The sequence below is a fragment of the Grammomys surdaster genome, unplaced genomic scaffold (genome assembly GCF_004785775.1).
Source record: "Grammomys surdaster isolate TR1022 unplaced genomic scaffold, NIH_TR_1.0 330, whole genome shotgun sequence".
Taxonomy (NCBI): domain Eukaryota; kingdom Metazoa; phylum Chordata; class Mammalia; order Rodentia; family Muridae; genus Grammomys; species Grammomys surdaster.
Genome location: NW_021604749.1, coordinates 2,233,806 through 2,258,734, shown reverse-complemented (window position 1 = coordinate 2,258,734; position 24,929 = coordinate 2,233,806). Strand labels below are relative to the sequence as shown.

Here is a 24,929-nt window from a genome sequence, read left to right as displayed (position 1 = left end):
TCACTATGTAGTCCAGGCTGGCCTCAATCTTATAATCCTCCTCTTCCTCAGTTTCACAAGTGTTGGAATTGTAGGCATGTGCCACCACATGCAGTCATTTGAGTCCTTCCCTTTCTCTGAAACAACACATTTTTATAACTATGCTTCTGAGCTATATCCTACGACCTAAGTGCCACACCAACTAGCCTCTGTCTCCATTAATCTTGAAGACTTTTCTTTTGTGGCACTCAAGATTTTCTGTTTGTTATTTCACTTTTTCATCTATTAGTTCCCTCTTCTAGATCAAGTTCTTTAGAGATCAGGTCTGAAAATGATTAATACTTATAACACACTGAATATCCTAAATCTTTTTCATATTTATTTGTTTTATGTGTATGGGTATTTTGCTCACATGTATGTCTGTGTACCACATGCATGCCTGGTACCCATGGAGGTTGGCAAAAAAAATCAGATCCTCTGAAACTGGAATTATAGATGGCTGTGAGCCTTCTTGTGGATGCTGGTATGGGTGGCAGGTCCTCTGTAAAGAACAAGTATTCTTAACTACTGAGTCATTTTTCCACCCTCATTCATTTTCTTTCAGTAAATAAAAAAGACAGGATAATCAATAAAATAACTAATGCCATCAGGCAATACACAGAATGAAAAAAAAATGACTGAAGGGGAAGATACTGAGTTTTCTCGTAAAATTGTTTGAAATTCAAAGTAAATGTTTAGGTCACCACCCAAACATTTTCTAGAAATGTCATATTCTAAAAATTCCAAGAGATTAAAAACAGATTTAGGCATCATCTTATTTATGTAAGTCTCTGCAGGATCTCCCTCTCTCTCTCTCCTTCTCTCTCTCCTCCTCTCTCTCTCTCTCTCTCTCTCTCTCTCTCTCTCTCTCTCTCTCTCTCTCACACACACACACACAACGCTCTAATTACTGTTGATATTCATTATAATCATTTTAAGAGTAATACCTCAATCAAAGGGAATTTGGGTTAACTAACCTCCATCAATAGATGATAGCCTTTATGAAGGTAAGGGACATGCCGGGGACTATACCTGACAGGCAGAGATAAGATCTATCCCTGCCTTCTTTCTCCCCTTCCCTCTTCAGAGAAAAAGACTGGGTATAAGGAATTATCTCATGCCTATACAAGACCAAGAAATCCTCAACCTGCAGCTGGTAAGCCAGAAGCACAAGATGAGTCTGATAGGTTTAAAATCCATGAAGAGCCAATGTATCATCAAATTTGACTCTAAAAGTAAGAGAGTGATGTGCCCACATGTTTGTATGTGTGCATGGAAATCAATTTTCCAGCTTGAAAGTACTCAGACAGAATTTCCAAATTGGAGGATATGTTGGTTTGAATAAGAATGATCTCTATAGGATCATCTATTTGAATGCTTAGTCATCAGGGGGGTGGTACTATTTAAGAGGTATTAGAAGGTGTGGCCTTTTTGTAATAGGAATGGCCTTGTTGAAGGAAGTGTATTACTGGGGGTGGGCTGAGGTTTCAAAATTCCCACATCAGGCCCAGCATCTTTCTTTTTTCTAGCCTACAGATCAGAATGTAGCTCTCAGCTACTGCTCCAGTGCCATGTGTGCTGCTATGCTCCTGCCATGATGATAATGGACTAAACCTCTCTGAACCTGTAATCAAGCCTGCAATTAAATGGTTTCTCTTATAAGAGTTGTCTTAGTCATGGTGTTTCCTCACAGTAATAGAACACTACGACAGAAGGTTAGTCTTTGTGTCTTTAACTGGTTGGATAAAAGCAGGCAATATTCTTTACCTTGTCTACCAATTCAAGCACTGGCTTCACCAAGAAATACTCTAATAGGCATTCTCAAAATGTTTGCTCAAATGTCTGACTACTTCATGGCCTAATCAAGATAAAACAGAAATGGGAGAGAGAATACTCCAACTAGAAATTATATGCTACCAATTAAAACTCCCAGAACCAGGAAAAGGTTACATCTGACATTGGTCAAAGGAGCCCTGGAAGCCCACCTCCTCCCACAGACACCATAGGCTATTGGCAGTGCTATCAGTTACTTCCACAAGCTACTGCTAAAGACACCACATACTTACATCATAGAACATGAAAAAAATGGAGCTGGTACTCAACCAGAAGTCTCAACCCTACTGACTAGTGTTCACAGTCCTAGAAAGTGATATACACACTATAAGAAGAGAAAAGTAATCATCAGTTTCTCTCATCTGGAAACCCTGTGAGCTATAACAGTGACTAGCCTGTAAGATATGCCCACTAATGCCATAGTAGTATGAATGTTAAGGGAGTAATCAATCACTTTTTAAAAAAAAAAATTAAATTTAAGGCCTCTTCTGGTATAGAACCTATACCAGACAGTATAAATATGGCTTAGTATGTAAGGCTAGATAAGTCACAGGCCCTACTACAGGAAAACTTACCATCATTATTCTGTTAAAAAGACACAGCAATAAAACAACTTCTGATGACATTTGCTCGTAGATCTGCATACTGATTAGCCCTCCACAGAGAAGATTCTTGCAGTAGACAGTAATTAACACAGACAATGTGCAGAGAGTAAGAGACTAAGGAGTACTTGGCCTAGATGGGATATTCTTAGAACAAAAATTTATCAGTATATTGATTTAAAAAAAAAAAAAGCTGTCTCAAGAATACTGCATGAGTTGGGCCCAGTGGCACATGCCTTTAATCTCAGCACTCCTGGCACTTTATAGAGACAGAAGCAGGTAGAGCTCTGTGAGTTTCAAGGCAATCATGGTCTATACAAAAAGATCCTGGCCAGACAGGATTACATAGAGACGATGCCTCAAAACAACAAAAGAATATTAAATGAGAAGCCAGACCTAGTGGCCCACACCTATAATCTTAGCACTGAGAGGAAGACTACTGAGACTATAGTAGGAGGACTGTACAAGCCCAGGATGTATAATAAATAAGGAAACCACCCAGTGCTGGCTACAGAGCAAGACCTTGTCTTGGAAAAAAAATATATTGTACGGGAAAGCTACACGTCAGTACAAGTTTTAAAGTTCCTGACACACTACTCAGAAATTAAATGAGATAAAAGCAGCTTTGTAAATTAAAAAAAAAAACTAGTAAATACATTCTAAATATACTACTTTTCAGAACTAAATCCATTGCTCCCTATACAATAAGCATATTTTGAATTTCCTGTAAAATTAATGAGGAAAAAGGGGGGAAGGTAAGAAATGGTTGAAACTGGCATAGTGATACATCCTTATAATCCCAGTATTGGGGAGGTAAAAGGAGGAAGTCAGGAGTTAAGGGCTAGCCTTAGATACATGGTAAGTTCAAGAGGACATGAGACCTTGCCTCAAATAAATAAAAGAAATAAAATGAAATTTGATGTTGGACATTCTGCCAATGATATATAAAGTTAGGCTGTTAATACAATAAACTTTTAGAAACATCAAGTGTCCACATTTATAAAACCACATTGCTTTTAAAATAGAATGTTGCTATACTACATATAGTACAGGCTAACATCAAACTCACTATATAACCTAGGCTGGCTTCAGACATTGCCTTGATCTTCTTTCTTTAGTGTTCCAAGCACTGGGATTTTAATTTATTTTAACTATTATCATTTTTATTTTAAATATATGTGTTTTTTACCTGCATACTTAATGCCTGGTGCCTGAGGAGGCCAGAAAAGGGAATCAAATGCCCTGGAACTGGAGTGTCTTAGTTAAAAGATTTATTGCTATGAAGAGACACCATGACCACAGCAACTCTTATAAAGGAAAACATTTAATTGAGGCTAGCTTACAGTTTCAGAGGTTTAGTCTATTATCATCATGATGGGAAACATGATGGTGAACAGGCAAACAAAGTGCTAGAGAAGGAGCTGAGAGTTTACATCTTGATCCACAGAAAACAGGAGACTGTGTGCCACAGTGGGCGTAGCTTAGGCATGTAAAATCTCAAAACCCACCTCCATAGTGACACACTTCTTCCCTCAAGACCACACCTCCTAACAGTGCCACTTCCTATGGCCAAGCATTCAAAACATATGAGTTACAGATAATTGTCAGTCACCACATGGATGCTGGGAACCAAACCAGGTCCTCTGAAGGACAATAAATGTTCTTAACCGCAAAGCCATCTCTCTAGCCTCAAATATTTTAAACGTGTGATATCATAACCAACTTTCAAAACCACTTTTATGAATGCCATCTAATCTCTTCACTAAAATCCCTGAATCTGTTCAAACTAGCTAAAATAGTTATTGACCACCACATCTGATTTAAGCTTAAAGTACCAAAACATCTGTTTTAATGCTGTTCCTTTCCTGGTTTTGGTCACACACAAAAACTGCACTTAAGTATTTAGATTATTATTAACCAAGCAAAAGACACTAAGAGGAAACAGGAAGAAAGCCTGCTGAGTGAGAAGAAAAATATCCTTTAGAGTGGGGTTTTTAACACACAGAATTTCTAACAGGAAATGAACACATAAGTACATGCAGTAATTATAGAGAATAGGTATTTGCAATGCTGTTTCCCCACAGAAAGCATAAGCTTCAGGGAAATACTTGTAAGTAGGCAGAGACTGAGCAGTATGTGAGCACATGAAAGCCCCATTCCAGTGACTTCCAAAATCAGCCCGTTATTGGTGTTCTCTTTACCTTTTGGGCTACATAAACCAAACTTTATTATAGTATGTATGTATGATGTCAGTGTGTGTGTGTGTGTGTGTGTGTGTGTGCGCGCCTGCACATGAATGTCATTGTGCATGTGTGGAGGTCAGAGGACAACACTATGGGGTCAGTTCTCTCCTTCCATCTCTACACAGGTTCTGGGGATTGAATTCATATTGTACAAGTAAAATCAGCATGAGATTTCACACAAACTGTATGAGATCTTGGCATCTAGAAAAAGATTAGGGGCTGGAGAGATGGCTCAGCGGTTAAGAGCACTGATTGTTCTTCCAGAGATCCTGAGTTCAATTCCCAGCAACCACACAATGGCTCACAACCATCTGTAATGGGATCCAATGCCCTCTTCTGGTGTGTCTAAAGACACTGACAATGTACTCACATATATAAAATAAATAAATCTTAAAAGAAAAAAGAAAATAAAAAGATTGAGACTAGCTTGAGCTACATATCAAGGCCCAATCTCAAAAAAATTAGTAAGGGATAGGTAAGATAACTTAGAAGCCTAACCACATGAGTTAGATACATAGGATCCATATGGAAGGAGAATGGACCCCTGCAGAAACTCATGCTACACATATGCACAAATAGTAAATTAAAATTTAGAACTTTTAAAGAACTAGGCTTGAAATGTTAATATGAAAACCATTTTTGTACATCAAACTTAGATTGAATGCTTCTAATAATTATGTTTGCAACCCAAGTGTCACTATTATGAAATAGCTACAGATTCCTTGTAGATAATTAGATATTAAACTTTCCTACTAGAATTTTCTTCCCTATCTGTTCTACTTTTTGGGATACTGAACTGTAAAACTTAAATTACTATACTAAACTCTCAATTTACAGGGAAAACAGGTAGAATTTACATGATTTTAGGATTTTTTATAAAATGTAATTTTCAGCAGCAAATACCTGTCTTGATGCAAATCTAGCACAAATTATTTTACCCTATCATACACAAAGAATACTTAAAATATTTAAGAGGATTAAAAATTTGGTATACTACTATTTCATCACTTTACAAGAACACCATACCTTTCCAGAGATCCTATTCTATGCATTCATTTGAAAATACACATTCAAAATGCAAAACCTCCTAAGGGATGCAGCTCAGTAGCACTCACAAGGCACTCTTCTCTTTTCTTTCCTTTTCTTTCCTTTTCTTTTCTTTTCTTTTCTTTGGTTTTTTGAGACAGGATTTTTCTGTATAGCCCTGGCTGTCCTGGACCTCACTCTGTAGACCAGGCTGGCCTCGAACTCAGAAATCCACCTGCCTCTGCCTCCCAAGTGCTGGGATTAAAGGCGTGCACCACCACCGCCAGCCAAGGCACTGTTTTCAATCCCTAGCATAAGCACAACTATCACACTAACAACAACAAAACAAAAACAAAAATCTTACAAAAAAGTTAGTGTCCTCTTTTAAATGGCAACTTTCCAAATTTTATATTATATAAATATATATTATATATTATGTTATTTTAAATAAAGGGGTCTCATAAATTACCTCGTATGACTATTTCATAAATGAAGAAATGTGATCAAGGCCAGGCATGGTAGTACAAGTCTGTTAATCCCAGTCTTGGAGAAGCAGAGAGAGGAGGATCAAGTCCCAGGCCAGCCTAGCCTATATAGCAAGGTTATCCAGGACTACCTAAAAAAGACCAAACCAACCAACTAGACAAACAAATAAAAACCCTTCAGGCCAAAATAGTGACTTTAAATATAGTATTTTCTTCTTCTGGGAAAAAAATATAATTTTGTCAACAGTTTTCAGATGCCTTAATTTGTAGATTCTGAAGACATTTCTTTTTACATTTCTTTTACCAGGTTTACTGGTACCCCTCTGAGAATGGGCTCCAATTGTCATATACAATAGGATGATAAACAACATTATGCCTTCTCAGCCACATTCAGTTACTCTAAGGCTTGGCAGGTAGATCAAGCTACTTCAGCGCAGATGGTGTGTTACTAGTCAAGGAATGGGTGGTAAGCACTAGCCAAGGTCAGCTCGACTTTCTAACTCATTATGCTACTTTTACCTACTTGGCTTTGACCTATAGTTCTCGTTAACCTGTTTCCTAAGTCTTTAATCCTTCCTCAATTTAACTAATTTAAAACATAACACTGCCCAAAGTCAGGTATGATAGTTCATGCTAGTAATCTCAACATATGGAAAGCTAAAGAAAGAGGATAGCCAGAAGTCTGACGCCTGAGAGAGAGTGAAAAACTTTTTTACAAGGGTTAGGGATACAAAAGGGCTGGGAGGCAGTTCAGTGGTAGAACACTTGTCTAGCAGGTGTGAGGCCTTAGGATCAATCTTTGTCACCAACAGGGCAAAGAAACAACAAACCCTGCTAATGAGGAGCAGCTCCAATAGTTAATCCCTGAAGTTTGTGACAACCAGTAGACCAGATGGCTCACAGAGACAAACCTTATATTCAGGAAACTACTTATTCTCATTATTTCTTCAGGATGCTTTCTGAAGGAACCCACACAACAGGAAGGTACTGATATTTGAAACAAGCAGGAAAAGATTCACACAGGCAGACATTCTTAAATATACTCTTTTCCTCATCAAAGGCAAGACTTTGCAATTTAATCATGGGTTCAGTGGCCTTATAGAAACTATTTCCAGAGTGCTCTAGTTTGCTATCTGTCTTTCCATACCCCTAGCTTCATAGACTCTTAAGGCATAAGAAAACTTTCAAGTCTTCCATCAATAGAGTTCAAGGAAGTTAGATATCATTAGGAGAATTTAGGAGAAGTTTTGAAAAGCTGTCTTTCCCTTCGAATTCCACATCCTCTCACCCTAATCCCAAATCAGAATTGAGTGGCCTAAGCTTTGTGCAGGGCATACTAACATACAAGCAGATCTAAGGAGCTAGCTTTCCAGCACATGTTTGAATATCTTCTGTAACAAGGAGCTTATTACTTCCAAAACATCCTGATACCAGATCTTTGCTTCTAAAAAGTAATTCCCTTTCCTTCCCCTGAACAAATAAATTATTACTATGGAAAATCTGAAATACACACAAAAGGAAAATAATGCAAAATGCCTGTGTATCTGACTTCAACAGCTATTACCATGTGGCCAGTCTTATTTCATCCACAACTCTCCCTAATCACAACACCTCATTTGGCTTTAAAATTACATTAACTTCATTTATAAATCATCTAAAACTTAATGTGTGCTCACACACTTCAGCCAATGTGAGTATGGAGACCAAAGAGCAATTTGAGGAAATCTAATCTCTCTTTCCACCTTGTAGGTTCCTTGGCATCAGGTCATCAGGCTTGGTGGCAAACACTCCTACATGTTAATCCTTTTACAAATTCATCTATCTACCTATCTACCTATTACCTATCTACTCACCCACCTACCTTACAAAAACTAACAACTATAATTACAGAATTATACCAAAATATTAACATAATTCCTTAACTTCCTTACAATTTTTTTCACCTTTTACAAATACAGGGATACACCACTCTGCCCCTGTGAATGTAACTGTCTCAGTAGCTTTCTTAAAAACCAAATAAACACAAGTTCAATCTGAACATACACAACCCAAATAAAACTATGTAAGTTCTTACATTCCAAGTCCCGGTCCTGAACAGTATAGAACATGCCTACCAGGACCCTCAACTTGTTTAAGATAATTACTATACCTTTTTATTAAACTATTTTTTTAGACAGGGTCTCACTATGTAGCCATGGCTGACCTAGAACTAAACTCACGTCAACCAGGTTAAACTTGAACTCAAAAGATTCACCTGCTTCTGCCTTCAAGAGGAGTGCCACCATGTCAGGCCTTGATTATTTCATCTTAACCAGGGGGAAATTAAACTAGGTGTAAGTTCACAAAAGCAGGATAAGTACATACAGCTGGTGATGTGGTAGTATTTTCAAAGGCCAAGAGAAAGAATTTCAGTGTTTTCACCACAAATGATAAACCATTTAAGTTCCCTATAAGATCAAAGGCTCACTTCTTCTTTGATAGTGAGATTATAACTTTCTACTGCCCCAAACTGAGTGGGCTCCAGGTAGCTGCCCTTATCAAATAACTACAAACAGCTGACATATCAAGCCCTGACTAGTAGCACCATACGCAGAATTACCTTCAATCATGTTTAACCTACAAAAATGAGACTATTAAAAAGAGCATGAACTCATTAGTGCCCTACAGTAAAAGGTGAAAGATCTGAGGACGACTAACTTCCCTTCTTTCCCTCTCCTCACTTAAAAATTTTAGGTAAAATTCACAGGACATAAAAGTCACAACTGTAACCATTTAAAATTGTGTATTTCTGTAACTATTGTGTATTTCTGTAGCTTTTTAACATTCAAAATTTTGTGCAATCCTCAACAATTTCAGAATGGTTTCCTTGCTTTAAAGGGCCTGAACTGTTATGCCATTCCATATACAGCAATCTAGCCCATGTAGACACTATTCTGCTTCCTTTTTCTACACGTGTACCCCCTTAAAAATTATTTATTCATTTAACACATATGAGTGTTTTGTCTGCATGTATGCTGTACATCATGTACCTGTCTGGTGCCTCTAGAAGATAGAAGGTGGCATCAGATCCCCTGGGGACTGGAATTACAGACCATTGTGTATGTCACCATGTGGATGCTGGGAATTGAGCCCAGGTACTCTGGAAAAGCAGCCAGTGTTCTTAACTAGTGAGCCATTTCTCCAGTCCCTCATTTGCCTCTTAGGAATGCTACATATAACTGGAATTATACAATACATGCACAGTGGAGTTTTTGTTGTTGCTGTTGTTAGTTCTAAAACAAGGTCTTACCCCTGGTTAGTCTAGCACCCACTATGTAATTCAGACTAGCATCAGAACTTGTGCAATCATTCTGACTCAGACTCCTAAATTCTGAGATTACAGACATGTGGCACCAGGATTTTTAAATCTAGTTTTTTTCTATCAGCATGTTGGTTTTGTTTGTTTGTTTGTTTTTCCTGCTGGTGGGCAATAAACCCAGAGAGCCTTGACCAACCACTTTACCTCTAAACCTAAACTCTCAATCCCACACTCAGCATATTTTCAAGTTTTATGGATCAAGTATCAGGATTTCATTCATTTTTTTCCCAAGAGAAAAGTATTCCATTGCATGGATATACTATATTTGTTAACCCATTCTTTAGTTCAACATTTGGGCATTTTCTACTTTGAATCTTTATGGTTCATTTTTTATAAATAATTCAGTTTTTAAAAAGTAGACAAAGATCTTAAATAGATATTTCTCAGCCTGACATGGTGACTCATTTATAATCCCAGTGCTTGGGAAGCTGAAGCAGGAGGATTGCTAACTGAGGACAGCATGAGATGCATAGTGAGTTTAGAAAGTAGTGTCTCATACAAATGAACAAACAGGCCAACAAAATGATGATGTGTCTCTCTCTCCAAAACACAGAAGTGGTCAGTAAAAACATAAAATGGAGGGCTAGAGTATAGTTCAGTGCTAGAAAGCTTGCTAAACTTCTCTATAAGGCCCTAGGTTTGATTCATAGTACCACAGAAAAACAAAAGTCCTGAAAGAATAATCAACATCAACTTAAAATGGAAAATAGTAAGTGCTGTAAAGAATGCAGAGAAACCTGAATTTTCATACATTACTGGTAGGAATGTAGTCAGAAAAGTTATGGAAAATAGTATATATAAGCTGGGCATACCTGTGCCTGACTGAAACACAAATCCTTCAGAGGCTGAGGGAATGAAGAGCATGAATTCAAGGCTAGCCTGGGTGTCTACATAGTGAGAGAAACTCTATAACCAAAACCAAACAACAAACTATACACAAAATTACCACATGATCCACTCAGGTATACTGCCCCTCCCCCCCCCTTTCTCTCTGAAGCAGACACTATGTAGCCCTTAGTGGACCTGGAAACTGCTACACAAACCAGGGTAGCCTCAAACTCTACTTTGCCTGTCTCTACTCCCTAAATGCTGGGATTAAAAGAGAGAACTTCCTAAAGGTGGGATTAAAGTTTTTCTTTTTTAATCCTTAAACATTTCCAAGATCTACAGATATAAAAGCAAAATATTTAGAATGGAATGTTTGAAAAGGAAAATTCTAAACTGTGTCTGACTCTCTTCTGAGCAAAAACATAATATTTGCAGTTACTCCTTAACTAACAATGTCTTAAACCTGTAACCCCAGTACCTTGGCAGGTTCTAGTGGGATGGCTGTTCCAAGCTTCAGGGCAGTTAGTTCAAAGGAGCTGGTAACGACCAGGTTCAGTTCCCAGCACCCACATGGTGGCTCACAACTGATGCCTTTTTTTGACCTCATATGTATTGCACATAGGTGAGGCACAGACACACACCCATACACAGGCAAAACACCCATACACGTAAAATAAATTTTTAAAAAAAATCCTAATTAAAAAAAAAACTCAAAGAATAAAAAAACTCACATAAACTAATGATCACCTTTACACTACAATTTCATTCTTATTTTATCAATACATGTATTTAAGCAGAAGCAGTTAAAGAGCTCTTTTCTTGTCTCTTTGAAGTTGTGTTTTTGTCTTTCATGATGATTTAACAACAAAAGAAAATGTATTGGAATTTGTATAATAGATTCCTTGCTTGCCTTGAAAATAAAAGAAAAAGAAAGGTTCACATATAACATAGAGAGACCAAGAATATCTTCAACTCACTTCAGTGATGACAAATCTTCATCTAGGCTGGTCTTGCTTGTTTGTATTTTCTGTTTTGAGACAAAGTTTCTCTCTCTAGGTAGCCCTGGCTACATAGTCACTATGTCAAATAGGCTGGCCTCAAACTCACAGTGACCCACTTGCTTCTGCATTCTAAATTCTGGGATTAGAGGAGTGCTACCAGACCAGCCTAACTAGGTTTTTATAATCTTACAAAAAAATGAAGCAAATTTTCAGTTGGCCTAATCTTTAATTTAATCCTTTGCCACACAACAAAAGAACCAAAGCAGCCTTGAAAGCAAAGAAAAGCAAGATTTAAAAGGCCATTATTTTTTTTTCCTAAAAAATGATTCACACAAATATGCACTCTGTCTCAATACTGAATTTAAGAAGTTAGCAAGGAGAGACTATACCTGAGATACTTGGCCCTGGGCTTTTGTAAGTTGAGCTGTTCGAATGATTAAAGACTGGCTTCTTGTTACAGTTGCCCCAGAAAGGGATTTTCCATTCACCTTTCTTTCTAAGTGACAACCTGTTGGAGATCTCTCTTCAAGAAGAACAGCGTCCCAAGGATCCTCTGCTAGCAAGACTGGATTCTTCTTCTCTTCTTCATGTTCTAACACCTCCACAAAGTCTACCTTAGGCTTACTCAGAGGATCCAAGTCTAACCAATCAAATTTATTGATGTCTTCAGACTTTGGAGATACCTGTAGATTGCAGACTGAAGCTTTCGAGTTTGCTATCTCCAGATCAGTCCTTGCTTTCCCATTTTTTAAAAATTCTGAGGTACTTGCTATTTTGTCAAATAGTTTTGCCATGTCAGGACTGACTAGTGGTCGATAGACTGGTAAACTTCCTTGTGGATGAAATGGTGTGGCAGGTGTCAAAGGATATGAAAAATATGGAGACTGTCCTGGAAGTCTTAAATATATAGACTCTGTAGATGGAAAGGTGGGCATCCTTGGACTGAAGCCATTCTGGAATGTAGCCTGTTTACTGTATGCTGAAGGATAAATAGAAGGTAAAGTGTATGTGGAAGGCCCGCAGAATCCAGGGGGCCACTGGCCTCTTTGAACAGTAGGTCTAAGATACAGCTGTGCTGAAAATGAAGGGCTCAGAACAGGATTAACTGGCAATGCAGGGGTTTTTCTAGTTTCAAAATTGTCGTCCAGCAATATCTTCTCAAGTTCAGCTTGGGTGAGCTTTTCTACATCAATATCTACTGCTCTTTTTTGGGAATCCGACTCAGGAAACACCATGAGATCATAATCCTGTTTGTTAAAACCTTGTGTTCTTTGTCTAGTGCTGCTAGACAGCTCAAAGCCTCTTGGATTGTCAGTCATTTGTCTATCCTTCTGCAGTTTTGCTAAGGCTTCTGCTTCCATCTGTAATGCTTCTGCTTTGTCCACATCTTTGGTTCTTATTGGTTCTGGATGTGAAGATGAACACTGTTTAAATTCACTGTTGTTAGAAATCTGAGCCATGTCCACAAAAAACACCAAACCTAATCTTTTTTCTTGTAGCTTCCAAAATACCAGGACCTATACATAAAAATAAGCATAACACTCAGTTAGATTTTCTAAACACATATTTATTTTGTTTAAACCCATTCCTGCTGGGTGTGGTGATAAACATCTATAATAGTCCCAGCACTTAAGAGGAAGAGGCAGACAGATCTCTTTTGAGTTTGTGACCAGCATGGTCTATTATAGTGAGTTCCAGGTAAGTCACTACTACTTAGTAGTATTCTGTCTCAAAACATAAGCAAGTAAATTTTCTGAAGCTAACTTACAAAATATACATACTAAATAGAAAACAATGAAAGGCTTCATGAAATCTTAACATAAGAGCTCATAACACCTTATCCATTTTTGGGTTCAGAAGATGCCAAACCAACGCATTTCCTTTACCATATTTCTTGAGTTAACAAAATACTTGGCACAGTAAATGAAGTTAAAGAGGTGTCATGTCCACTTTCAAAATGGCTGTCATTTCCTAGTGGCACTCTAGCTTTATTCCTGGCATGAAATTACATAAGTACCATTCACATATTTCCAAGGCAAGGCTTATGATTATGTAACTAAAATGTCAAAATAGTAATTATCTTGTTATTTGTTAAACTGCTCAAGAGCAAACTTTATCATTCAATAAAATAGACAACTGTCACTTGATTAAAATCTATTGAAAACTTATTGAATCCTTTTGTTATACTCCAGAAATGTTAAAACTGTACAAAGTAGTATAGCTTAGAATAAAAGGGCAAGCATTAGAATTATAAAGAGCTATAATATTTCACTCAAAAATTTTACCATAACTCAATTTATCATACAGTTTTGATTACACTTCAATTTATATGCAGTCAAAATCACTATAAAACTTATCTTTAAATGTTTCCATAAAGCTGGGCGGTGGTGGTGCACACCTTTAATCCCAGCACTTGGGAGGCAGAGGCAGGCAGATTTCTGAGTTCGAGGCCAGCCTGGTCTACAGAGTGAGTTCCAGGACAGCCAGGGCTACACAGAGAAACCCTGTCTCGAAAAACAAAACAAAACAAAACAAAACAAAACAAAACAAAACAAAACAAAACAAAACAAAACAAAAAAAAGGAAGGAAGGAAGGAAGGAAGGAAGGAAGGAAGGAAGGAAGGAAGGAAGGGAGGAAACTACATGATCTTTTACAAGTAAAAATGTTTCAAAGTGCCTCATTTTATAGATAAAAAATTAAGTCATATTAAAGAACTAATGCAGTAATTAATATTTATCACTAACTTTCATGGTAACCCCTTGCTGATTACAAAGGCCATAGCTACTTAAAATTCTCTAAAAGAGGGCAATTAAACTAGTCAATCAAACTCTTGAACACCAATTGCATTCCCCAAAACAAAGGAATTCATTTAAAAGTTCCTCGCTCCTTCTGTGGTAGACATTCATTTACAATTTAAATTTAAACCTCAGGAAAAATAAAACAAGTCAGTCTTGTTACTCATCTAAATGCTTTCTGATCTTAACAATTCAAGATAGTTAGCCAGGCCTTGTTGGCTCCCTAAAGAACACCAGAGAATGAGGTCCCAAGGAGCTCCAGGGGTGCCATGCTTGAGTTCCCAGTCCAGCTTATGCTATATAGCCAGACTCCGTCAAAAAAAAAAAAAAAAAAAAAAAGCCCGGCGGTGGTGGTGCCTTTTATCCCAGCTCTTGGGAGGCAGAGGCAGGCGGATTTCTGAGTTCAAGGCCAGCCTGGTCTACAGAGTGAGTTCCAGGACAGCCAGGGCTGTACAGAGAAAGCCTGTCTCGAAAAACCAAACCAAACCAAACCAAAAAAAACCAAAACAAAATTAAATTAAATTAAATTAAATTAAAATAAAACAAGAAACCGGGCCAGTGAGTAAAGGCATCTACAACAAAACCTGACAACCTGAGTTAAGTTCTCAGCACCTACATGGTTGAAAGAAAAGTCAATTCTAAGAGGTTATCTTCTAAACTCTGTCACATACACAATTTAAAAGACTTAAAGTCACAAGATACTAAGAAAATGAAGAAGCAATGATTGTAGTTCAATGATAGACACAATTCTTTTCACTGCCAGTCACCATCATGGCTTACATACACGTTCCTTGAAAGGGCCTGTCCTAGTTGGCTCTGCTCTACTGCTTTACTGCCTACATCCCCACTTGGTTGAAGGTGACATTTGACAGTGTCAGGAGCATATTTACAAAATGGCCAAGAAAGGTCTGATGCTTTCAGAAATCAGTGTGATCCTGAAGGACTCATGGTATGGCATAGGTCTAGCTTTGTAGGCAGCCAGCAATACAATTTTAAGAATCCTTAAGTCCAAAGGCCTTGCCCCTGATCTCCCTGAGGATCTCTACCATTGTGATTAAGAAAGCAGTCTCAGCCTGGAGGCATCTTGAGGATCAGAAGTGATGAGGATGCTAAACTTCACTGTGATAAACGAATTTCATTGGCTCCTTATTATAAAACTAAGCAGGTCCTCTCATTTGAAAGTATGAGTCATCCATAGCTCTAGTTGCATAAATCTTAAATACTCAGGCAATAAAATCATTTAAAAAAAACTAGACACTATTCTAATATGACAATGATACAGAAACGATTATAGCACTATTAGAAATAAAACTGTGAAACTGGGAAGACAGTTCAGTCAGTAAAGTGCTTGCCACGAGGGCCTAAGTTTGATCCCAAGCATCCACATAAAAACCCATGCATGGCCGTACAGGCTTGTAATCTCAGGATTGGGGAGGTGGTTATAGGTAGATGGATCCCTGGTGCTCGATGGTCAGCCAGCCTAGCCTACTCAGTTAACTTCCAGTGAATGAGTCTGTCTCAAATAAAAGATGGACAGCACCTGAGGAAGGACATCCAAGGTTGACTTCTGTCCTATACACCACACACACACACACACACACATACACAGAGACCACACCATATGACTGTGGAAACTGTAGTTACTAATACTTAATAAAAATCATGGTAATCATAGAAATCATATTTCTATCTATGTAGAGCTAGAGATACATAGCTGCTGTCACACTATACATAAGCAATCTAATCCTCACAAATTTTTCAATGTCCTATTGTGACTATCTCTGGTTCACAAATGAAGAAACACAGAACAGTTATATAATATCCCTAAATTTGGAGCAGATAGGGGCTGGAAAAAAGGCTCAGCAGTTAAGAGCATTTGCTCTTTCAAAAGACCTGGGTTTGGTTCCCAGAAATCACATGGTGATTCCAACATCTATCTCCATTTCCAGGGGATCTAACACCCTCTTCTGATCTCCAACGCACCAGGCACACAAATGGTATGTATACACACATGTAGACAAAGCATAATACTTATAAAATAAATAAATCTAAAAAGTAAAATAAAAATAAACTTATAGCAGGCAGCAAGTATGGAATATTATCCAAGTATCACTAACTTACATATACACTTTTAAATTACCTGGAACCAATATAGGCTTAAATTACCATAACTTATCTCTCCATCATAAACATCAAATTTCTTCCCCAATCTTGAACTATTTTTTCCTAAAGTGATAAATTTTGCTTCAATCCCATCACGAGGCAGTTAACACTGCTATGAAGTCAAAACATATACAATTTGTCAGTTAATTTACTAGCAACAAATGACTGGCATATTTATAATTTCACTGAGGACAAGAATTCTTTCTTCTACAATCAAAATTTTAATAACAAAAACAAAAATTGGAAAAGAAAAATCAGGGAAAAAGAACTTTTTATTAACAATTCACCCTTTACTTAAAAAATCAAGATGGTTGGGTTTAGAATAAATAGGGAGAGGCAATTATCTTGAACACTAGAAGGAATATGGCAACAGAGAACTAAAAATAGTTGTTCCATCTCTGTTAAAGACAGAAATACCAGTAGATGAAAGAGCATATTCTATCTCTAATTCGTGGAAAGGAGGAACTCATCTAAAAGGAGAAACCAAGTACTTTGGTATTAAGCACTAATTTATCACAAAGATAAAATGGAAGGCACAGAATTTAAATGGAAAATTTTAAATGTCAACAATTTTATTAATAAAAACAAATAGATAAAATAATTTTAACATATTTTTTCTAGTATATCCAAATTATCACATTACAGAATATTTTCTTCTTTTAGTACTGAGTCTTTGGAATTTGATGTTTATTTTACATAGACTAGTTAAGAGACTAGTTAGCCTTTGTTTTAGGTTCTTTGATACAGAGTTTCATGTAGCAGAGCCCACATTATCTACATGTAGCTAAGGATACACTTTAATCCTCCTGCCTCTCTCTCCCAGGTGCTGAAATTATAGGTTAATGCTACTGGGATTACAGTCTGCATTGCCACACCCAGCAAGCTAGTCACATGTGTGCCATAGTCCAGAGTCATAGTTTAGAAGAAAAAGTTTAGCAGGGAAAAAAAGGGCAAACAAGCATTATACCTTCTGCACAGTAACAAGATGTATGATAAAATAGTTCTGAACAGCCATCTTTTTCCTCAAGGCAGAAAAGCAATTCAAATGCTTGCTATTTGGGAGGAAAACAGACTTTCTTTTTATTTAAGTCTATAGATAATCTACAGCCTTTACATGCGTATGAGTCTTTTGATTGAGTTATGTCTGTGTACTACATGGAAGCAGTGCCCATGGTGGGCAGAAGAAAGCATCAAAACCTTTTGGGACTGGAATTACCCAAGTCCAAATAGGAATATATTTAATAATATACCTTATACAGAACCAAAATATAATTGTATGTATTTTTCTTCTTCTTATTGTTTTATGAGACAAAATTTGGTCTTGAATCTACGGCAATCCACCTCTCTCAGCCTCCCAAAGTGTATGGTGAACTACCATGTATCATGATAATTCTGGGGATTTGGGAGTAGCACTAGGGATTGAATCTGAGACCTTACATGTGCTTAAGCAAGCTCCCTATCCCAGCCTGGGAGCTATCTTAAATTGGACAAACTTTAAGCTACAAATTTCTTTCTCAAGCAGATGATCAACATGTGTATGCTTTGCTTTTCAAAGCCATATGATTCCTTTTAGTTGGATCAAAATACATTATTACTGTGAAGTTCCTGTGAGAAGTATACTTCCTCTCTGCTTGGGAAGTAAAAATACTGCCTAGAGTTCAACAGAGCAATTTGGCTAGAGATTAAAAACAAAAACCTGGGTGACATCTATGAACACCTGAAGACCCAAAGACAAGAAAGCAATTGATACCACCCACACTCAGAGAATGTAAAGAATGAAAAGAGAGGCAAGAGAGAGATCAAGAAACCCAATAATGCTCAAGTAGGAAACAAAACAGGAGAATATGATAGAGAAATATAGGAATAAAATGTTCTCAGAAAATGGTCAGTACTGTCAGAATCTAGACAGGATAAGGACTGGAAAAAGTTCATAAAAAGCACAGACATCAGAGGGGATCGAAAAGCTCTTAGCGACTTTATGAGAAACAGATTTATTGAAATACATTCTCCTAAAAAGTTCACTTAGGGGCAGGCATGGTGGTGCATACCTTTAATTAAAGCACTTGGGAGGCAAAGGCAGGAGGATCTCTACGAGTTGGAGGATAGCCTAGTAGTTTCAGGATAGCCAGAACTGCATGAGAACCCGTTTCAAAAACAAACAAAAATTCACTTAAGCCAGGTGTAGTGGCACATGCTTTTGATCCCAGCACTCAGAGACAGAGTTCTGAGTTCAAGGCCAATCTGGTCTACATAGTGAGTCCTTATCTCAAAAAAAAAAAAATCATTAAATTAAATACACAGGGCTGGAGGGATAGTTTAGTAATTAAAAGTATGTACTGCTCAAGAGGATCAGAGTTCAGTTCCCTAAGAGAAATGGCGAGATCCAATGTATCTATGTCAAGTAACTCACAACTACCTGTAAGTCTCTTAGTAATCCTTGTGAAGTTAACATCAAATCAAATTATTACATAGATGATACTTCTTAAAGGAAGTAAAGGATTGTTTGTGAAGGGTTGTGTGTTTATCTTATGTATTTCAGGCTGGCCTTGAGCTTCTGCCTCCACTTTCTAAGTGCATGGATTATAGTCGCTTGTCACCATGCCTGACTGGAAATAAGCTGTAATTTTATATATTGTATAAATAATTTAGCCTTGTCCAAAAGGAAGTCTACTTTGGCAAACCTAATAGGAATGTCATTGCTTAGTGTGTGACTGGCCATATATCACAACCAACTATATGATTTGGGGTAGGAAAAACTTTAGGTGATAAAGTGTAATCTTAATTCAACCTGAAGACTGGGTTCAACATCTAGGGCACTCTACCAACTGTGCCTATGCAATGAAGGCATAGTTGGAAAAAAGCATGGTCCCTGAAATTCATGTGAGAATTCCTGGTTGTCAATACTCCACATATCCTGTTACACACTGATAGTGGGAGCATAACACATTCTTACTTCACAGGGGAAAACTACTACAAGTTCCACGTTGGGAACATTCCTGGACTTTGCCCTACATGCTCTTTTCCTTGGCTGATTTGAATCTATCCTTTTCCTGTAATAAACCACTAACCACAGTGTAACAGTGTTCTGTACGCTCCATGTCTCCTAACAGATTATCAAACCTAAGGGTGGTTTGGGGAACTCTGCCTTTCAATGTACAGTTCATGTGTGATATGAGGATAGTCTTATGGGCATTATGTTTTCATAGGTGAGATGATAATAAAGACAGTAAGGCAGATCTGAAACACAAAAGACAGGAAGCAGGACTGAAGAACTTTCTAGAGACAGGACAAGTTGATTACAGAGACTGACAACTGAGTTCTATAGCATGTCAGTGTTCAGAATCCATATTTTGCTGATGAGATGTCATGGTTCTTTTTCAGTTATTTTATCTATTTATTTGTAGTTTGAGAAGATTTATATAAGTTTTAAATACTCTAGATAATCTAAATCAGAATCCTCTTAGATATTTATAATAAGCTAAATTACTATACTCATCATATATACCTAGTTCATTTATTATATAACCCTTGTGATAAACAACTATAAAGAACCAAACAAACTTGACAGCAGGGCATAGAGCAACCCCTTTGGGGGCGGGAGGAAAAACAATACTTTTACAAGGGTCCCCTAGGACCACCAGAAAATAGGTATTGATATTACAATTAATAACAATAACATTACAGTTATGAAGTAGCAATGAAATAATTTTATAGTTGGGAGTCACCACATGAGGAACTTATTAAAAGGTCACAGGTTAGGACAGTTGAGAACCACTGGCATAGAATACATCTATAACCTCAGCAGTGAGGAGGTTGAAAAATGAGGACTGCCATGAGTTCAAAGTAAGAGAGACAGAGAGGGGGGGGAGGGGGAGGGAGAGAGGGAGAGAGAGAGAGAGAGGCAGACAGACAGACAAGACAGACAGACAGAGAGATATCCTGGAGGATGGATGGGACATGGCTGACTGAGATTGAGACTGATTATGAGGTTTTATCTTAGCTGCACTTCAGCTTTGATTAGGCAGCTCACCTCTCAAGGAACCAATTTCTCAAGTAAATGAAGTGGTTATGCACTGAATGGTAAGATTTACTCAAACATCAGCATTTCAACATCAAATGATTTGCAAATTTTAATATTTTCCTCTAAATTTATATTAAATGTGCAATAATATTTGTGCCTTACAGTCTGACACAATAAGTTTTTCATTTGAATCAAAATTAATTTTACTTTGTAGATCTGGTGAAATGTTTTGATAAAGATGGAGAAAAAGTTAGCTGAGGCTGTAGGCTTCAGGTTCAATGTCTAGCCACAAAACAGAAGAAAAAAGTTCACTCATTAAGATTACATATCAAACTTCCCTGCCCTCCTTCAAAGAACCTTGAAAAATCTGACAAAATGTGTAGTGTTGGAGACACTTACTGTATTTAACAGTGTAACAGGAAGACAGAGATAAACTTTATGCATATGAATTTACACTGTTCAAAAATCCCTGTTCTGTAGAAAATAACAAAAACAAAAAATGGAGGGCTTGGGAGGGGTCAATAACAGAGCGTTGCCTAGCATGAAAAGGCAGTGGGTTTCTTGGCAAAGAGAGGGAGGGAATAGACTGACCCAAGAGATAAATATGCAGATAAATGAGGGAACTAACAATGCCTTGGCATAAGGATGGTGGCAGTGGAAATGTTAGAAGTGGTTTGATTTAAACAGAACATGCTAAGTTTAGATAGTATGTGAAACAGAAAAAGAATCATTTCGTTGGGGAGGTGGATGTTATTTTTAGTCAGTGGAGGGGAAAAATGAGGCATGGGAAAAACTGTTTCCCCAAGATTCTTCAAGACAGGTAAAGCTGGGCATGGTGTCTTACACTTGCAGCACTCAGGAGCCAGAGGCAGAAGGATTACTATTGATTTTAATGTCAGCTTGCTCCACCTATACAGTTCCAGGCCAGCCAGACCTACATAGTGTAACCTTGTCTCAAAAGAAGGAAAACAAACAAAAAGACCAAAACGCAGGTAAGGCTCTCCAGAGCTCCAGTACCTGCCAGTGAGTAAATTGCTTGCCAAACAAACTGTAAGTAGAGGAGCATGGAAGTTCAAGAATAAAGTGGAAGGCAATTAATCTTACCTGTTTTTATTTCAGTTAAATTATTAATATTGTTTGTTTGTTTGTTTATTTATTTGTGTGTGTGTGTGAGGTATATAGGGGTACTCATGCCATAGCACCTTAGGAATTGGTTCTCTCCACCAGATGGGTCTCAGGGATTCAACTCAGGTGGTCAAAGCTGTTGAGCATAAAGGTTGCCCCTTAAGGGCAACATTCTAAACATCCAGGACACCCAACCACAACAACCTTCTGTGCCTAGACAGGGATCTACTATATATGAGTAGAGGGGAGTTCGAGGAAGAGAAGACCCAGCCACAGAAAGAAGCTTCTTCTGAAAAGCAACATGCTGACCACAAAGTTTGCAATCTAACTTGGTTTCCCAACAGAAATTCTTGGTGGAGATAATTACTGAAACTTTGGACTACTTTTCTGGTCATTCATTTAACATGAATCATTAAATATACGTTGACATTACTGAAATTTCAACATGACAAATAACAGGAAATCTTTTGTGCTAAATGTTACAGCACATGTCTCCATTTCCAACATAAGTTAAAAGAGGAAAAAAATTAAAACTGAGAAATACAACTAAGAATTACAAAGTAATAAACAGTAATAAACAATAAAAAACTGAGTCAAGCTGGGAATGTGGCTTAGTTGATAAAAGCGCTTTCCTACCATGCATGAAGAATATGTTTATGTAATGTATAGATACATGTGTATGTATATATGTGTGTGTCTGTGTGCATGTGTGTGTCCAATCATTAAAATAAGCATCGAGGCAAGCTGGAGAGATGGCTCAGCGGTTAAGAACACATACTGGGGCTGGAGAGATGGCTTAGTGGTTAAGAGCACTCACTGCTCTTCCAGAGGTCCTGAGTTCAATTCCCAGCAACCACATGTTGGCTCACAACCATCTGTAATGGGATCCGATGCCCTCTTCTGGTGTGTTTGAAGACAGCTACAGTGTACCCATATACATAAATAAATAAATCTTTTTAAAAAACAAAAAACAAACAAACAAACAAAAACACATACTGTTCATTCAGAGGTCCTGAGTTTAATTCCCAGCAACCACGTGGTAGCCCACAACCATCTGTAATGGGATCTGATGTCCTCTCTTCTGGTGTGTCTGATGATAGCTACAGTGTACTCATATAAATAAATAAACTATAATAGAAAATAAATAAATAAATAAATAAATAAAATAAGCAAGTCCAAGCCCATGAAAAGATGCTGAGCAACATTAATCAGAAGGGAGATACAAATCTACAACCAGACATACATCAAATCTACTTGACAACTATAATTTTTTAATGGAAAATATGAAGTAGTGGCAAATATATGTAGAAACTCTCATATTTTGCTGGTAAGGGATGCAAAATAGTGCAGCCACTCTTAAAAAAAAAAACCCTTTTGTGTGCTTCCTTTAAACTGTAAATATAATTATTGTTTGAGCTAGCAATTCTACTTCTACTCAAAAGCACCAAAACCAGACTTAATTTACACATCAATCTGTTTAAAGGTCACTGTGGTGACCAAACTGTACGATAAGCACTATTATTTACAACAGCTAATAGGTGGAAATAACCATGTATCCATCAATGCATGATTATACAAAATGTAGCATATGCACAGAACAGAATATCCTCTAGTCATAAAAAGTAATGAAGAATACAGTAACATAATGATAATCTTTAAGGGCATTATACTAAGTGAAATAAACAAAAAGAACAAATGCAGTCTATTTTCACTCAGGAAATATCTGGAAGAAAATAGGGAGACAGAAAGTTGAGTAATGGTTATTAAGCAATGCAGGGAGTAGGAGCATGGATAGATATTACTTAATGGGCAGTCTCAGTCCCTGGGTTGAAGTTCCAGTATCATGTACCCACTGGAGTCCAGAGTTACATGCTTTTAATTCTAGCTCTCAGGAGGCTGAGGCAGGAGGATCAAGAGTTCAAAGCCAGCCTGATCTACAAATCTAGACTATAACTCAAAAAAAAAAAACCCACAATTTTTTGAAGTAATGAAAATGTTGTCTGTCTCTTCCTTTCTCACTCCCTCCTCTTTTTGCTGACAGCATCCTTGTGTAGCTCAGGTTGCCCCAGACTCACTACACTAAGTAGTAAAGGATAACCATAAACTCCTGATCTTGCCTCTTAGCTGTTGAGCACTATGACCACAGGTGTACACCATCGAGCTTGATCACAGACCTCCACAAATGCTAGGCAATTACTCTGACAATGGAACCACTCCCCAGTCGCACATTCTCTGTCCTAATTGCTGTTGTGCCAGTTCTGTGACTGCTATTTTCCATAATTAACAGAAGTGCTCAGTTTGGGTGTACAGATGTCTAGATAAATAGACTTATGGATTTTATATGTAAAACATATTTCAGTAACTATGAGTGGGGCAAAAAAAGTAACTGCAGTTAGTGAGGCATACGTAGTGGTTCACACCTGTAATCCTTGCACTTACAAGGCTGGGACCAGGAGTGCCATACGTTTAAGGCCAACCTAGGCTACAGAGTGAGAATATAACTTTAAAAAAAAAAAAAAAAAGAAAGCACTGTCATGCCAAGCATTTTTCAGCACGCACAAAATCTAGTCTGAAAACTCCACAGCAGAATACTCATCTAACAAGCAAAAGGAGGAAGGGAGGTCTATTCTGACAAAAGAGGGTCATTCCATAGATATGGTCATTCCCATATCTATGGGATACACACATGTAATTTCAGCATTCTAGGACTAAGGCAGAAGGATTGGAAGGTGTTCAAGTCTACTCCAGGTTGCCTGTGAAAATCTGTCTCCCACTCCCTCAAAAAAAAAAAAAAAAGAAAGAAAGAAAGAAAGAAAGAAAGAAGGAAAGAAAAAAAAAGTACAACACTGCATCATTGCATATTCCCTGGAGCTAAAAAGCACCCTTTTCCCACTTAGTACTGTAGTCTAAAACTGATTTATACATTAAACTATGAAGTGTTTGTTAGAACAGTCATAAATTCTACTATGAACATAGATAAAGTGACTTAATAAATAAACCAATGCAGTTACAGTTACAGCACTGTGGTTTTGTTTCTAAGAATAGTTAGATCTCTGTCAGAGCTTATCTTGAAGGAAGAGCATACATGTTTACTTACCCTCACAAACTGAAAATAGAACATTTGAAAAAGTATTTTCCTGATTTCTAAGTAGACTGCATTTTTTGAAACAAAATCACTCTTGTGCCCTTCCCTCCTCAACAGAAGGCATTCCCAGCACTGATCTCCACTTGGGAGTCTCCTCTCATTCATTTTCTCTCAGCTGGAAAGTAGATTGTGGCTTTGCTTTGTTTTCTAATTACACAGTGGAACTTTAATAATTTCTCAGATGCATGTAGTGGCCTACAATGTAACTCTAACACTCATGAAGCTTAGACAGTAGGATTACTCTAAGTTTAAGACCAGCATAGGCTATACTTTTGAGACCCTGTTT

The 24,929-nt window shown here is 37.5% G+C and overlaps 1 protein-coding gene across 3 annotated transcripts in view; it reads right to left on the bottom strand.

Annotated features, from left to right (window-relative positions):
* Positions 1 to 24,929, bottom strand: part of Pik3c2a (phosphatidylinositol-4-phosphate 3-kinase catalytic subunit type 2 alpha) — a 98,173-nt gene that overhangs the window by 66,432 nt on the left and 6,812 nt on the right. For all 3 annotated transcript variants that reach the window (XM_028778211.1, XM_028778212.1, XM_028778213.1), the window contains one exon: positions 11,784 to 12,911. In XM_028778211.1, coding sequence (XP_028634044.1) covers positions 11,784 to 12,854 — 1,071 coding nt within the window. In that variant the 5' untranslated portion in view covers positions 12,855 to 12,911. The remainder of the gene's footprint in view (positions 1 to 11,783; positions 12,912 to 24,929) is intronic.